Source organism: Salarias fasciatus, chromosome 12, assembly GCF_902148845.1.
Source record: "Salarias fasciatus chromosome 12, fSalaFa1.1, whole genome shotgun sequence".
NCBI classification, from domain to species: Eukaryota; Metazoa; Chordata; class Actinopteri; order Blenniiformes; family Blenniidae; genus Salarias; species Salarias fasciatus.
Window position 1 is genome coordinate 29,763,451 of NC_043756.1, and position 17,964 is coordinate 29,781,414.

The 17,964-nt window shown below is 44.6% G+C and overlaps 1 protein-coding gene across 1 annotated transcript in view; it reads right to left on the reverse strand.

The window, feature by feature from the left end:
* The window catches only part of LOC115398257 (niban-like protein 1), a 31,699-nt gene extending 14,071 nt beyond the window's left edge, over positions 1-17,628 (reverse strand). The window contains exons 1-5 of the mRNA XM_030104938.1: positions 17,429-17,628; positions 3,035-3,165; positions 2,791-2,919; positions 2,413-2,518; positions 1,501-1,668 (exon numbers count right to left, since the gene is read on the reverse strand). Coding sequence (XP_029960798.1) covers positions 1,501-1,668; positions 2,413-2,518; positions 2,791-2,919; positions 3,035-3,165; positions 17,429-17,483 — 589 coding nt within the window. The 5' untranslated portion in view covers positions 17,484-17,628. The remainder of the gene's footprint in view (positions 1-1,500; positions 1,669-2,412; positions 2,519-2,790; positions 2,920-3,034; positions 3,166-17,428) is intronic.
* Between the last annotated feature and the right edge of the window lie 336 nt (positions 17,629-17,964).

Genomic DNA, 17,964 nt, shown 5'->3' on the forward strand with positions numbered 1-17,964 from the left:
AAGCGCACGCTAAACGCTGTGCAGGTCACTCTGGTTTATCCACCAGGATCGAGGCAGACATGTTTACTTCACACTGTCCTGCACCCCGTCGTCTTCGTGCAAGACCAGCCATCCTGTGTGTCCTCCACCCGAGGTCACTCCCCATCAATACCCTGCCATTTACACTGGTAACCATGGCGTTCCCTCCAACATTAGCACGGCCATAATTACAGTCATGGTGACTTTTATTGCCAGTAAGATACTTTGTGGAGAGGAAGGACGGTCAATTCACAGATATACAGACGTCTCAATTAGTTCAAAATGTTTGACTGGCACCAACAGGAGCCATCAGTGCCTCTCTTCACCCGAATGTGGTCGTAACATTACAGGCGATCAATGTATGTAACCTACAGTTACAGCAAGAACAAAACAGTTGTATTCTATAAACCTGATATGAAAACATGGAAACCCGTTAATCGTTAGACCCCTGGACTGAATGCACATTTGTAAATGTGAGCGTGGGCGTAGAGGACATCCTACAGCACCTGTGGGGTGAGAAAAGCTCTGCTACAGAAAACGAACGGCAGACGTGATGTTCCGACGAAGCTGCTGTCATCCGTCTCATCCGAGTTCCATCTGTTTCACAACTCAGACGCTGTTTCCACGACGCTTCAGGTGAAGAACCTACATTTCTGCATTTTCAGTTAGGAAAAGTTTTAGGTATAAAGACGAAGTCTGTTTTCAGAGAAACGGCACAAAAATGTAATCAGTTCGTCCAATAAGTCCAGAGAAACAGCCGTTGAAAAAAATAAGTCTTTGTTTCTTTTAGATATTTCTCAGACAAAATAATCCATCTGACATCAACATGACCTCTAATCAATCAATCCATTCTTAAAGTGCTAAAAATAATCATCAGACAATAGACTATGTAGAAGTATGTCAGAGAGGGGAGAAGCTGAATGAAGACAAAGTAATGAAATCTAAAGAATGAGAAAAACTCTCCATGTGACACAACCACTCAGAGCTTGTACAACAAGACGAGACTCGCCAATTCGCACCAAGTGTTGCATCACCAGGACATACTTCACAATTCTACACGTACAAGATGCTCCATGTCATGATACGCCTCCATAATGTGACCCTGCAGTGGGGCGGGGCAAATAAACACAGCAAATTGCCCAATGTGCTGCAGCCGCAAACATGTGGCTTCACTGCAGATAATTGTGGGGAAACTGTTGAACCACTCCCATCAGCCTGCAGCCAGGTGAAGCCACTACTCAAAACGACATTTACATGACAATTCTGCCCCAGAAACTGGGCTGGGAGGGGGAATACTACAGATTCGGTTCTCAGGACAGCGACTTGAAACGGTGTATCCTCAAGATTAGCTTGCGTCATTGCTAAAGACCTGAGTAGCATTTTCCAGGTCAGCATCAGGAGGGAACCCAGACCTGTTCAGAAAAGCTGCCAGCATGGCAGAAGTGTCTGCTCAGCTGAAAGCCAAAGTCCAGCAGCACTCACCGTCGTTGGCGTGTCTGACGCAGTCCTGGAGGACGGCCTGCCATTTCTGCTGCTCCTTCTCCGACGACAGGGCGAAGAAGTAGTGCCGGGCGAACGGGTGCCACAGGATCAGAGGGTGGGGGACGACCACCTTCTGAAAGGGAGAGCTTCCCCCTTTGGCTTTCAAACCTGGGTAGGAGGAAAACACAGCAGTGAGCTTAATTTAAGGCCTAAATAAATATATTTACATTCCTTACATCTAAAATTATTTGACTCTAATGATAAAACTGGATTTATTGATTTCTTTTAGTCCTCATTGTCCCTGCCACTGTTGACTCATCAGTTCTGGATTTAGTTGTGTCTTTTACTGGGAGGGTCAGGCACTCACATTTTACACAAAGAGGAGCCCGAAACACCTCGTGACAGGTTCAAACACAACCCTACACACTCTCACGTACGGAGGATTACGGCTGACATTCAGCGAGTAGAAGCCTGCAAACACTTACAGTAGCTGAAACACTGAGTGGAGAGAGGCATGGACGGCCCATTCAGATCTGCTTTCCAAGATAAATTCACCTGCAGTCACACAATTCTGACTAATTTCTCCATTAAATTTTAACATTTCCTGCCGAGTTTTCATTTTCGAGTGAGAATGGACAATTTCCGTAGCTTTTTCAGGGTCTGGTTACACAGCAACGTTAATGGAACAACGGACCAGTGTTCAAACTTGGTGCTCTGTCCATTTATACGTACTCACCATTGTTAAAGTTTGCAGCGTATTGTGACTTCATTACAAATACAAGAAACAGCGGCAACTTCTGCCCTTACCTGCTTACTACTTAGCATTTCTGCTATTTTCATGGAAATGCTTTCATAATGCTGCAGTGTCAATGGGATCTTATCAAAGAAAGGGTCCCACACCCCGCCTCTCACCAGGTAAGGTGCTGCTGATCAGATCCACGTATTGATCAACAGACGTCAGCACTTTGTAGCCAGCACAGTTGATGGTTCCTTTGGGTTGGAGGTTTCTGTCATGGGCCTGATGGTAAAGAAGGGAGAAAGCATGATTTAAAAGATAAATCATTTTACTCTGATCGAGTATTTTACACAATACATCACATTCACCCTTTCACGCACCAGTGGTGATTAACAACATTTAACTGACTGACTGGACAAGCTGGGTGATCGAACCATCAGCTGTTGGATTGTAAGTCAACTCGCTCTGCCCACTGGTGCACAGCCATGCTCTCAGCTAGCACACCAGGAATCAATCCCTTAATGGGCTGAGCTGTCCCAGCAGTTATTCCTCACCGATTTGTTTTCATAGTAGTTGATGTTGTAGGAGTCCGGGATGAAGACGAAGCGGTTCCTCAACTTCTTGTTCTCCTCTAGGAACTGGAAGAGGGTGCCGGAGAAGATGGACTTGTTCTCCAGAGGAACCTGTTGAAAAGGAAACATTTCAGCTCCGACTGGGAGAATAAAGAAGAGGAACAGACCCCTAAAACACAACGAAAGTTTTCTATTTTCACTTGAAAACTGTGTTTTTTTACTTTACCTTTCGGTGCAGCAGCTGCGGCTGCGGACCGCCTCCTCCTTCTATGTCAAAGCGCACTTTGTTGAAGAGAGCCAGTGAGTAGTGCCGCTCGTACAGCCGCCCGAATTCCCCCATCACCTCCGCGGTTCGAGCTGCAACACAAACACAAAGTTCAAGAAGTTTCAAGAATCTGGAATCTGGCTGGGCCTGATGCTATAAATAACATCTCCACTGCTCACAGGATGATTAATGTATGCTTTTAACGCTTTAATAATCTGCAGACACAGTTGTGAGAGTCTGAAAGTGTTTTTCTGAAGATTTAAGAACCAACAGAGCGCCATTGCTTTGTCAAACATCTCTGAATCAATCTTCCACCATCCAACTTTATGTTCATCCATCCATCCATTCCACTCGTCTGTTCATTAAATCTCTCTCCATATTCTTTATCAATCCTGTCATCTTTTTTTGTTCATCCATTAATGAAGACGGCATCTCAAAGCTTCAAGTGAGTCAAGTCACGAGAAAAGCCTGATATGATGGTCAGATAAGGGCCGAACCGTCTTCTGTGACAAATTACCACATTCCTTTGATCTGATTCCACTTTGGGACCATTCCTCTCCAACCATCCTATCTTTCCATTTCAAATTCATTCAACCCCTCTTTCTATCCGTCAGTCTAACCATATATTTCATTCAAATCCATCCTTGCATCCTCTACACTCATCCTGTCATACCTGCACAACAACATAACATCTAAGAAATGCTGATGTCTTGGTTTTGAAAAAGTACCGGTAGGAGGCCTCCAGCTAAGGTTATCAGTACAATTAAAGATAGATAGATTGTACTTATGTAGTGCTTTTCAACCACTGTTTAACTAAACACAATGTCAGTCATTAAACGTGCATTCAGACAAGAAAAAAAGTTCTGGTTGAAAAATGCTGCTTCTTCCGTTGAAAGTTTCATTGATGAACATCCCTCCTGTTGTTCTATTGGAACAGTCTGAGGCTTGTATTTCAGGCAGACAGTTATTCACATGGGGAATGCTGAAGTGAAAGTCAAACACTATCAAAATGTGAGGTGTCACACTCTCCCTTTATCTGTTTTAACAATGAGTCCTCACAGTGCTATTTGCACAAGCTCGGTTCAGCCTTCAGACGTCAAATCTCTGAATAAAAAAACTGATTTGTTGGTGTGTTTGTTTACACATCAGTGCAGAACTGACACTTTCTGCATATAAACTACTAAAAGAAGTGTAAATATCTGCTTTTAAACTCCACTCAGGGTCAGTGGTGTCTATACAGCATTTAAAGCAGAAGGGCTGTTTATCTGCAGGAGATGAGGGGAAATGACAGGGTCAAGCAAAGTTTGGACATGTGCACCCTCAAACGGACTAAGTTTTCAACGGATGAGTTTCTTCAGAAACAAAGAAATATACAGTGTCTAAGAAGATTTTGAAAAAACTATCAAAAAGATTCCCGTGTTTCCAGCAGACTGATGCCTGGGGACACCAACGCTTCAGGATTCGAGCCGAGCGTTGGTTAAAGAGGAATCTGGGGAACGGACGGCTCGTTGTGGTTCCAACTGGATCCAAACCAGACTGGAGGAGGGAAAAAGTGGGAAAAGCCTGTGGCGCTCCAGCTGGAATTTAGCAATAATTAGGACGAAATTATGGGTAAAGCAACACACCGCATTCAGACACACAGCGCTGGAGAGACTTCCCTTCAGAACTCTGAGTCAAACTCACTCAGCGGCCACGTTTCAACAAGTTGACCCAGATCCACTAACATGACAATAACAACCACAACTCCCAATTCATTACACTTGATGAGATGGGCTGAAGTTCCTCCAAATGTAATTCTGTAAAAAAAATAATGACTGTTCTCATCTTGTTTTAGGAACGCCGTTCAGTCGTTGCATCATACTGTTACGATTACTGAACATGTGCAGTTATTCAATCGGTGGGTTGTGTGTTTCACACATTTACTTTAGAGCAAGGGCACCAAATTCATTTAATTCTTAGATCCTCGTACAGCAAGTTTGGCTGCCACTGGACCCGACCAGCTAAATGTCATTTAACAAGAAGTGCTCCTCCAAAGTCTTTTCTTTACAAAGACTTCATGAAAAGTTCTCTGATTCTGCAATGTCTACAGAAAAGTTGGGCAATTTAAAGAACAATCTTAACCTTGTGCCATCTTGACTGATGCTTCTCAGGACTGAATACATCTGAAACACATTACCCTGAGACGAATTCCAAAGCCTTTCAATACTGAAACCTTTGTGTGAGTTTAACTGGTTTACATTCTGTTTGTTACAAACTGATCCATCTGTATTTGGCGTTTCTGCAGCTGGAGGAAGGGAGACGATGACCCATTTTAATCCATCTGCTTTGCATTGTGGACACCTCTTTTTTTTTGGAACTTACAAGTATGCCATTAAGTTCTCTGGTGAAGCCATTAGCAGAACGTCCAAACACTGAGGCCTATTAGAAGTCTTTCAACGACATTGTTTTGATTTTTGTATTGCATTTTAAACTCTTATTTGTTGCTGTTGTTTTAACTCTGTACTGCTGTAGCACTTTGAGATTTCATTGAAATGTAAAGTGCATTATAAATAAAATCTATTATCATTATTATTATTATTAGTGATGAACTGAGTGGAGACATGACAGAGAGGCTGGTTACCTGCAGGTGAAACACTTAAAGGGCAACTTCGGTTTTTTTGACACCTGGACCTTATTTCTAGGTGTGTCATGCTCATATACTCACTCAGACTAACATTGTGCAGCTCAGAGTCCTTCAGAAGTTATTTTGTTTTGTTATTTTTGATGTTTGTCTGAGTGAGTATATGAGCATGTACACACCTAGAAATAAGGTCCAGGTGTCAAAAAACCAGAGTTGCCTTTTAACTTCGCAGTTTAAACGCTGGTGATTGAAATAAACTTTGACAGCCTGTCAGTGGGAGTCGCTACCCTTAAAATCCACTTTGCAGCCTCTGATTGTGTATTTCTTCCTGGATTTAAGTGTGTAAAGTCCTAACAGTTACTGAGGACACACAGAGACAAAGTCATACCTGATGCTGGTAATCGTTGCATTAAAGCTCGTGTCCGGAGTTTCCGTTCATTTCCAATGTATGTATCATTTTTCAACAGAGCTTAAATGTGTCAGTCTGGTTCGATACTACAATATAATATTAGCATAAAGCAATATAAAAATTTATTTATGAGCCCCGCCTTCATCTCATAGACCCCCATGTTATCTGAAAAAGCACCGGTCAGCGTCAGCCAATAGACTTCGAGCTTCCGCCTTGTCGTCAGTCAACATGTGGAGCAGCCAGAGAGCACGGCCGCTCGCCCAGGCAGAGGTGAGTTAGCTACGCAGCAGCCGCCGCGCTAACCTCGGATATATCCACTGTCTGATGAACATCCACCGTAAACAGCTAAACATGTCGGATGCAGAATCATAAGACCCGCTTGGTGTCCAGATTACAGAATAGTATTTACAAATTAATTCCCAAACTTGATCAACACAAACCAAACCTTCATTTATACTTCAACCTCAAAACAAATTCCCACCTAAAACATTATTGGTTTCCTTAATGAAGAGCTCCACTTCTGTCTAATACCATGAATCAAAAATTACAGTTAATGTTAAAGGTTTAACATCAAGTTATTTTTTTTTTACTCGACAACGTGTCTCTATTGTTTGCAGATTTACTTGAAAAGCACCTTAAAACATGTATTCAGTGATGAATTATATTACTTCCTTTATTTGTGTTCCATATATGGAGGTGAGAACTCACGTGCAGAAGAACAAGAACAAACTCATGAGCCCCCCCCCCAAGCCCCCCCCCCAGTGGGTTAGCATGCCATCAGGTTGGGTGTCCTCACCGCAGCAGGAGAACAATGCTCCTGATAGGAAGGGAATTGTTCTTTGCTAGCTGGTCCTCTGGACAGGAAGCCTCTGAAGGAATGCGGCCCGCACGTAAGAATGAAAGATGGCGGAAGGGGCGGGACGCCAAGAGAAAGTTCAGCAACAGTTTTTATTCCCACCCATTATGAACCACAGGATGTTTTCACGTCCTAAAGGAACAATAATGCAGTTTAACATTTAAATCAAACCTCAGAAACGAAGAACAATCCAAAATGAACCAACTGAGAAATGTATCCGTTCAGACTGCAGAAGTACTTTATTTTGAAATACAGTAAGATCACTAATGTCACAACTCTCAACACAAACTGAGTGGACTCTCTCGTTCTGTGAGAACAACGTACGAGACATAATAACCAGGAGTTTAAGCAAGGAAGGAACCAGTTTGAAGAAGGGGAGAGAGTACAGATGTCTCCTGAAAGCCGTATAATTAGGTTTCTTTTTTTGCAGTTAACTGACGCACCCATGAAGTGATTCAGACACTTACTATCTTAAATTAGGTGACACGAATGGAAAAAAAAAATGATTAACTGGGGGTGGGGGGGTGGGGGTTCAGTAGGCAAAGTAAGAAAATTGTGTTCAAGACAGTATTTCAGTTCGTCTCCTGGAAGCTTCCAGCTACAATAGGAATCAATCCTGCAGAACCGCCACGACATTCAGTGGCAGGTGTTGAGATTAAGGCTTCTACAGACTGTAAACAGATTTTGCAAAGTTTTTTCCTGGTGTCAACAAATGTGAAAGAACGTCACCTGAAACTCACTGGGGGTTTGGTGGTGGCACGATTGTGACAGTCGTCACCGAACTACACAGGACGCCAGGTTTGAAGCCACAACCAGATATCGTGAAACTGATCCATTTCCAGTCAGATGCTTAAAGAGGTGGAAGGTGTTTTCAATAAAAACCCCTAAATCCCTCTGTTGCAGCTCCCTCTCAACCCCTCAGCACCACCTGGTGTCGCCATGGGAACCATCACTGACTTTTCTTCTCCCTCTGTTCGAGGGTTAACCAAACGCTCACTCCAACACATCGGCTTTACAGAAGTACAGTCAAAATCTGTTCCGGAGGCTATTCTCCACCCCTTATTTTGCCCACTTGTCTTGCATGTTGCTCTGCAACAGAAAGCAACATGTCCACACTGAGCTGTCGCCATGTCAACGCTGTGCTGTCTGCTGCAGTCCTCCAGCAATGACTTCTGCTAATTGCATTAGCAACATCAGTGTATTTGATCATATTTTCATCTGTGAGCCACCATGGAGCCCAATGTGCAGAGAGAGGCAACAGAGCTACAAACTTTGCAGTTCGACATCAAGTGAGTTCCAGACAGATTCTGCTTGCAAGAAGAAGAAACACTACTCGTTCCACTTGTACTATTATATTTCTTAAGCACAGTTTAATGAGAAACTTAAATCAAATGTATTTGTCTTTGGTTATAACTCTAATCTTGTTCAGTTTGTTTAACAGGAAACTGCACTGCAACTTTAAGGAAACTCGAGGTTTGCACAGTTTGAATCCATAGAGCATAAATAAGCCTTAAGTTCCGACTTAACTGGGACTGAGGGGGTGAGGGGGAGGCTCAGCAGCCTCAAGGAGAGGAACCAGAAGGAGTCACAGCCGAGTGCATCACACGATAACAATGCCATCATCTGTACGTCTCTGACACTCCTCTTAGTCACAGAACACGACGCTCCACATGATACCGAGTTAAAGCGGTGAAACCACAGCAGCCGGCCGGTATGACTTCAATACAACCAACTTCTTCCACTCTGCCATTAAAACCTGAACTTTAAAACCGCTTCAAAACTCTGCATCCAAACCAGCCAAATATCTGTGAGGACAATCGGCCTTCAGAAACTCCTGGGCTGGACCTGGCGCTCGTCTGTCCTCCCTGTGAGGAGCCTCAGCGGCTTCCTCTCAGTGAAAGTCACTACTGTCGACATGCCGTGTTCTCAGATCCCACTCATGTTAAACACATGATGAGCAGACCGCCTTAGAGGACAGCGCTCTTTCAAACAACTGACGACAGCAGGAGAGTCTCTCCCGCGATGACTCTGCCCTCAGCCGACTGTCCAGGATCATCAGAACACGTCAGCAGACTCTTCAGTTTCCACCCACCGTTTGCTTCCTGACCGGGATGACATCCCTGATGAGGCAGATTTTAACAGCCAAACCAGAGGAACGCCTCAGCCCACACAATGGAGGTGATGTTTGTTTGCTTTTTAACCCCGAAACGCTCCACAAACCAGTTTGACAGTTCCGACGGGAGGCAGAAGGTCCTCCAGCACAGAAACGTCTGGGGAACTTTTCATGGTCTTTTTTTGATGTTCTGAAGCCCCAGCAAGTCCTTCACCCTCAGTTTAATGTATGCTGTCTGTTTCCATGAGTCTCTGGGAGTCATGACACTCTGGAGGCCATCACTGTTAATATCGAGACAGAGTGGAATAAAAAAATTCCTCCCAAAACAATATTGTATTTTCCAAAGATGACCCTCAGTGGTTGGGAAACACAGAGTTGGTCTCCTCTGGCTGGAGTTCATGTGGTGGAAACAGACTAGATTTAAAGAGCTCCTTTATTGGGATGTAAGATTATCTGTGAAGTCGTCTTCATTGTGTCTTTGAGTCTCTGTCGTCCATCAGTCAAGGGCCCGAGCAGATTCGACCACTCTGGTCTCGAAGGCTCCATTCAGATGTTGAGGTGATGTATTCCAGTCGCCTCCCGCTCACAAACAAACCCAAGCATTGAGGGGGAAGATGGAGTCTTACAGATGGAGGTTTTACTGCATCGTAAAGCACTGGCGGTCACTTTTATTATCTCTTTCTCTAACAGCAAAGTGACCATAAGATCAGTGATTGTGTTCATGGAGAAGTTTCAATGGCCCCTAGTCTATATCCGTGTTATTCTTTCACCATCGGGGCGGGGGTCCATCTCCCTTTCACTGAGATTAAAGGTACCGCAAGACAAATGTGTCAAATAAATGTCTCAAAGCAATGTAAATCTGCCAACTCGCACAGAGTAAAACTTTAAAACCAAACCACAAAAAAAAAAATTCACCTTATGTGATTTAAACACTGAGAGCACAATGATGAGACTAATATGAATTTTCAATGATTGTCTAACTGTTTCAGCTGCGTTTGTCATAAATAGCAACATTACAGCGACTCGGGTTGCATGATAATCAAATATGCAATAAAAAAATACAATTTGCATAACAGATGCGATTTGTTCTTCTAAATAACAGTGCTCTTTCTCTTGGCCCTCAAACAAGCTGTGGCACATGAATCCCATCAACCACATGAATTTTCAATCTGTATTTCAGAAACTAAGAACAAAAACCAAGAAAAATGACTAAAAACAAGTCAACAAACCGTGTCCAGTCAGCTTCAGTTTCTCATGACATACTTGTTTAAACTTGAACAGCAAAGAAGTGTGCAATGACCGCTAAAGTCCAGATCATAGAGCATCTTCCACAAATTGACTCACACGGCGCTGACAGGAACTTGACAAAGTAACTCTTTCCTTTTTATTTTCGGTAACTAGTCAAGTAATTTACAGTACTTTCTAAAAGAAGTAACTTGTAATATTGTGTTTTTATATGTGTTTCAGTGTCGTTGCCACTTTGCGTCCAGTAATCTGTCCCAAGTATCACCAATCATGTTTTCTCCTCAACAAAGTGGAAATAATCTCCAGTCACGTCGACTTGGAGCCATGAAGCTGCCGATTCGTCTCATCATCCTCCAGCAGTTCCACGACGAGCCACTCTTAAGATATCGGCGAAGGAAGGTCTGCAGCCTTCAGCGGCTCGGCCTCTGAAACACCAGGGTCACATTCCTCACATAATCTTGTTTTCGTTAGGCACGCTGGCGAACATGCGGTGCGTGGAGCTGGCAGGAGTGGAGCAGGGAGCTGACTCGGTGTTGTGCAGCGGGCTAATTGTCGGGGGGCCCTCAGCGGTGCTGAGGCAGCCCGCCGCCTCTCATCACGCTCCCCAGTCCGCTTCCATTGCCGCGCTAATCTAACCTCCCCAACGAGGCCTTCTGGTGGCCCTTATCGCTGACGTCAGGCCCACGCTTTCAGCGGGACTGGATCACAGAGTCCAGACCGGGCTGCCATTTAGGAGAAACCCCCTCCTGCCCCCGCCCCCTTTCTTTCTCCACAGTGCCTTAACAAAAACATTCCTCTGAGATAGACCCACACAGGCTGACTCATAAATTTAGACCGTGTTCCCATCAGAGCCCAGCAGAGAGCTCGAGGAAGGATCCAGAATGTATTCACGTTGGCTCAAATGTGTTTAGCGGGTTGACTAAAAGGCAGAACAGAAGATTCAAACACTTTACGCTCATGTTTAATGGAAAGTTTAATGCTGTGCGTCAGGACCGGCCATGGCTCAGAAACCGCCCGGTCACCAGGGTCAGACACACCACTGATACCTGCAAGATCCCCTCAAGTGCCTCAAGTTAAGACAACAGGCCTCTTCAGATAACACAGCCTGATTCAATCTGAAACGGCTACGAAAGCCTCCAAAGAAGATCTCAGCCATCACCAACAAACGTGTGATTTAACTGTGGGTCCAACGACGAGACCAAAGATTTCAAAAGAGACTGCTTTGTTCACAGGTTTGAAAATGGATTGCTCAAGGAAACAAAGTGGAAATATTTCCGTGGTCCAATTTGATGCATCAGAACTGTAAAAACCTCTCAAAACATGCCGTTCTAACAGCAACTCAGCCACATTTCTACCAGCTGAAAGCTCACAAGTTCCTATGAATCAGTCAAAACGACAAGAAATCTGGAAACGCAGCCGTCGCAGTCCTCGGAGAAGAAACGTCACACAAATAACATTTAAATATTCAATCACACCAAACATACCAAGTCTGGAAAAATCTTACACTGGAAACATTTCAATGTTTGATATTGCAGTGAAGCTCAGAAAAGCTCAAGCTAACAGTGGAATATATGTAAATAGCTTTTAACCAGAGCTTGTTCAGTAGTTACTGCAGGAGCAACAGCTAGCCTCCCATAACTCCGACCGACTCTGTATAAAGTGTGTTTGGTCACATAAAACCAAGGATAGAGGCTGTTCATTAAAGACAGCGTTCTATTCTTCAATTCGGTCGGGGACAGTGGGCAGATTGATCTCATAAAAAAGGTGTTTCCAGATTAAATTCCATGTGGATACACGCACAAAACTGTATAAAAGTCCAGGTGAATGGCCACATGTGCCATTACAAAATCATCTGTGACTATCGGATGCAGCATTATTCATTTTGCTCCGACTGCGTACCATCCGATATGATCCGAGAACCACTACTCAGTGATCTCCAGCATTTTAAAATGCATATTGCAGATCGATCTCATACGGTTCATCTATATCCAGCCAGTCCGCTGGGGGTCATGCATGCTCTTCAATTCAAATACCTTCATTCATCCCCTACAGACAATTCATAAGCACACTGCATATACTGTGTTTCAGTTAAGGTTTAATTTAGTGTTGAACAAGTATATACGACAGGAGGACGATCATTTCCAATCAGACAAAGAGCAATTCACCGTTCGTTGGCACAGTTGCTGCTCAGAACAAAAACCGCTGCAGGGGAACAAAGAAACAAACGGCTCCGCGTCAGTTTTCTGGGCTCCGGTTTTTACAGCTGAGCTTTCCTCACAAACACGCTTCTAACAGCCCACGTTCACAAAGAGCCAACTCATGCAGCCATGCACGCTCGGTCAGTGGGTGAGGGGCCAGGAAACAGGAAATCCTAACATGCACGCCCCCCCCCCCCCCCCCCCCCCCCACCGATCAGCTGGACGGAGCGAGGCTGTTGAGGTGTGTCGTCTCTGCTCACAGAGCCTCGTTTAAATTCTGTCCCAGGTAGAGGAAATACCTGCTGCTGAGGAAACAACACACACACACACACACACACACACAGGGGTGTGTGGGGCACAGCAGGGCCGGGTGGGGTCGGGGGGGTGATCTCATGAGGTAAACCTCTATCAGCAGTTTCTGGTGAAGTTGCATCACAAAGTAATCAAATGACAAGAGGAAGTGAAACTCATGTCAACCAACACTTCAAGCTGAACCTGTATTTCAACTGAAACAGGAGGCTAAATCAGTGGCTTCCAAATGAAGGATTGAGTATTTTCAACTCTCCGGTCATCGTGATGGTATCCGGATATTAAATTTGAGATCAGATATGACTGTTCTTCGCTGGAACTTCCAGGCTTCATCATCACTGAGCGCAGTACTCAAACAGTGTGTGGCTGTGTGTGCATGTTTTTCCAGCAGCTGCGATTGGCTGCAGTGATTTGTGAAGGTTTTGGACTGTGTTGCTCTAAAAGCAGCTGCTGTCAAGACACAGCTAATGAGCGAAGACTGAAGGCAGGAAAAACCAAAATAATATGCAAAATGAAACTCTGAAAAACCCTCCAGAGAGCAAAAACCACAGCTGAGCATGAACAGGTGATCCGTCACCGACCCACATCCATCCACATGTCCGAATGAAAGAAATCCAGCACTTCACTTCTACGCACAATTCATTTACTTCTCTCTTCTGTGCCCTAAAATACGGATTTATTCAGGTTCAGATATCCCGTGATTGAACATAACGATTCTGTAGTCAATAGAAATGTCCGGCTGAGTCCATAAGCCCCGCCCCCTCCACTGGTACGAACCATGGGCTTCTTGAGGCGTCCAGCTTCAGGCTTCAGCTCAAACAATCAGATGTGTCGAAAACAAACTCAGACCCTGTTTGCAACACTTCACAACCAACGTTTAAGTGTTGTAAATGGAGCATCAATTGAAAGTATCTTTCAAATATAAAATCAAACTCGTCAAATGGAAACTCTTCTGAAAAACACTCATTCAAAATCAAATATCACAGATTTGAGATGTTACAGCTGATGTCCTCTTGTACATTTCTGCTGATATACCTACAATAAAGCTCGCACTTGACTTTACTACAACGAAAACAAATCAACTGATGCGCCAATTGTCCAGTTTCACTATTGATCCATCTATCATATATTCTACATTCAACTCAGCATCATTAACACTCCCACTGCATTGAAGGCTAAATGTCCTTATGACATTTTAGAGTTTAAGTTACAGTCTTGAGTGAACATCTGCATGTAGTGTCACAACTGCAAACTAGATTCAACCTGGACAAACTGTAATGCAGTTTCAGGACATTTTTGCAATGAAACCGTCTCAGTTTGTCCCCCTCAGCAGGACTGGGGTCTGTTGGTACGTCTCTGCTGTATTTGAACATTCATTCCTGAAGCCGACGGAATGGAACTGGCTGCAGACATCAAATCACAAGTCACAAGGAAAGTCTATAATTCGCCACATCAAAGCATTTAACACGTACTGCTGAGATGCCATGACCACTGATCTGGCCGGTCGATATGGTCGTCTTTGCATGCAGATGGACTGAATGAGTCCGTTTTCACGAACAAGCCTGAAACCTCTTCCACACACATGTAGGCTACTCTTGTGCTGTTGTCCAGAGAGGAAATGAGAGTTTAGTCACGTGATCCGAGTCATTTCCAGCCTCTGCACACCCCCGCATCTCGGTGCGAGTCTGACCTCAGGCTGGAGGTTACGAGAGAAGCGGAACACACCACCGCCGCCGCCGCCGCCACCACCACCGCCGCCGCCAGCTCAAAGGCGGCTCTGCAGCTCGCAGGGTTTCACTTTACTAACGGCGGCATGACAGCAGCTCCAGTCGCCTCAACTCTGATAGTCTGGTAAATCATCAATCTGGGATGGAGCTCCTGCAGGACTGAATCTAGTGGAGGAACGTGTGTGTGTGTGTGTGTGTGTGTGTGTGTGTGTGTGTGTGTGTGTGTGTGTGTGTGTGTGTGTGTGTGTGTGTGTGTGTGTGTGTGTGTATGTGTTTTAATGATAAATCCAGGTGCTTCCTTGAAGCCAGACAGCCGCCTCGGCTCTGCTCGTTGAAGCTGCAGAGACAGCGAGGCTCTGCAGCTCAAGGCCTGGAGGAGACTTCCAAACACACACACACTTTTTCAAGCATTCCTCAGATTCCACATCTGACACACGTGTGTGTGTGTGTGTGTGTGTGTGTGTGTGTGTGTGTGTGTGTGTTAGTGTGTGTGTGTGTGTGTGTGTCTCACTTTAAACTGAAGGAAAAGGATGAAGACAAATGAAACTCTGCTCTAATCTCTCCATGAGGAGAGAAGCCAGATCTGAGTGTACAAACAAACAGAGGGTGGAAACTCTGGAAACTGGAGCCGAGATGAAGGTTTGGAGGTTTTTTAATGAGTCAGAACTGAATTGTTTACAGTTTGAAGGCAGTTTTAACCCTTCAGTGACAGGATCACGGAGCGTTTGTAGCTCCAGTGTTTCTGCTCTGGTAAAGAAAAAAAAAGTAGCTTTCGTTTTTTCAAGAATTAATCACATTAGAGAGATCTAGATCAGACTGTTCAATCCCTTCCCCCGATCCTGATACGTTTCCTGACCTGTTCTCTGTATGTTGGCCTGAAAAGTGTTTTTCCAGAAAAAAAAAAAGGAATCTCCAGTGGAAACATCAGGAAAGATCAACCATCCAAATGATTTGGGTGTCGGTTTACATGACGACGGTGGTCAGAGTCACTGAAAGCTTTACTTAAAAAAACAATAAAAAATGTTCCCTGGGTGGAACTGAAAATGCTCCGACTTATCTCCATGGGAACGCAACTTCTCTGAAACATGGCTACTGTTCATGCCATAGTAAATACTTCTTCTGCACATGTGCAGACGAAAAATAACAACAATGGCGGCATCTAGAGTTTCATGACTCCTCAGGCCGAGCAATACGGAGCCTTTGGTAGAAACATGTTTTTTGTCTTCTCTGCCGTTCTGATTGTTGGATTGGTAAAATCAGCAGCTCCTCTGTGAAGCATTTCTGAGTGATTTGCGCGATCGCCCAATATGCGCGCTAACTAAAGACCCATTATTTGTCAAGCACAATCGGTAGATGGCGTCCATCACCCAAAAGAACCAGACAAGTCTTCTTCAACCTTTTCATGACATTGAGTTTAAGATTACAGGTCCATAAACCTCACACCATGAAGGTAAAGTGATTTAAATCACAAGTTTTCCTCAAAAACCAGAGTCGTTGGGGGAGGGGAGGACTTCAGGTAGTCAGCTCTCTGCTTTCACAGAGACAGATCGGAGAACCACCTCCTCCTGCAGACCTGCACAAGCTCTACTTCATCTGTTCATAATCTGACGTCACCCGCAGCAAGTTCCAGCAGGCCTCCTGCCAGGAGCCGATAACGAGCAAACTCCCCATCCTGAGAAGGTGACAGTTCAACGTGGAGGATCAGAGGATCGGGGCGTCGACGCGCCCAGATCGGCCAGAGCGCGAAGTCCAAAAAGGCCAGGTTAATGAACGGTGACAGAGTCAACAGTCCGGGTGGGGCAGGCGGGTGCAGCTCACCTGTCAGCCGCAAACAAAAGCTGGATTTTCACGTACGGAAGCCCAGCAGGGACACGTTAACGGTCCGGTGAGCCGGGCAAGACATCACCATTCACTCCAGCTCAGAGAGAACCGACTTCAGTGCCATGACAGCCTCATGCACTGACTCAGAGCTCTGACTGAAGGTCAAAACATTAGACACGATCATTATGATCTTTGCAGGAGCGGCGCTGCGAGTCGGTTGGAGAGCAACTCGCTTTGGTTTTACATGACTCCCAAGTGTTGATTTCTGTCAATCAGGATTATCCTGTGGTTATATTGAAATACAGAAGACAAAAACTGACCTCATGTTGCTTTAAAGCCAGTAAAGACAAAGTTACCATGTGATTCTCACTTTCATTGAAACTGGATGGATTTTTCTTTTCTGATTGCCGAAGTCAGAAAACAAAACGAGTAAAAAAAGAAGTCGGGCCTCTGCTCAGAATTATCTTCTAAAAAGTCACAAGTCGTGACTGAACACCAGAGTTCTGGCACCAATTTGCTGTTTGTTAATTCACTAATTGTTTCTTTAAATAACTGAATGCACCCTCTTGTGGTGAAAACAGGTCATACAAGACTAAACAGGTTGGGAATAACTGAATAACTTCCTAACTTTTGCAAAAAAAGTTAAATAATTCACTTATGTGACAAAAATACTGTTTTATTTCTCTTGTTTGCTCTATTCACATTTTATTTATTGATTTTTAAATAAAAATCGGAGTTTCGTCACCAATTCTAATTGTTTCTGTTCATGACTCAATGCACCCCCTTGTGGTGAAGACGTGAGACGAGACCAAACACATCAACTGATCAATTTTCTGACTGTCTGGAGCAGCTGGGGTTACAAATCATCTCTCAACACATAAAACTGACAAAATGTGCCCTCACAAGTTAACGTGAAGCCAACGGGGACAGATTTTCCCGTTCAACTTGTAACAAGAATCCCACTCTCATTCTTTGGAAACTGGACGGAGGTGTTTCGGATTCCTGCAGCGCTGCGTAAAAGCGCACATGTGCCAAATGACAGCGCGCGTCTCCTCACCTGTGATCATCTCCCGTTTGGCTTCATCCAGGTGACTGGAAACCACGTCCCCCATGGTGGATCACGCTCCAAGGTGCTGTGGCTTTTGGGGAATCCACAGAAAAGAGAGAGAGAGAGAGGAAGGAGCAGCGGGAGCTCGCGGATCGGGGCAGCGCGGACGGGCGGTGCCAAGCTGGGCAAGCGAGAGGAGAAGATCTGAACTGCAGACTGCTGCTCGTTTCTGGGAGGAAACTCAGCCTCCTTCTTTCAAAGTGGGAGGGGAAACTCCCTCCTTCCAGCCGCGGTGCGTTCAGGTGCTGTGAGGAAACGCAACAGTTTCGAGTCCTTGAACTCATCACGCCACTGTTGTTTCCCAACAAAGAGTGAAATAATCCCAAGAAAGAGTGAAATAATCCCATCAAAGAGTGAAATAATCCCATCAAAGTTTGAAATAACACCATAAAAGACTGAAATATCCCATTAAAGAGTAGACTAATCTGATCAGTGTGAAATAATCTCAACAAATAGTGAAATAATCCCAGCAATGATACAGCATT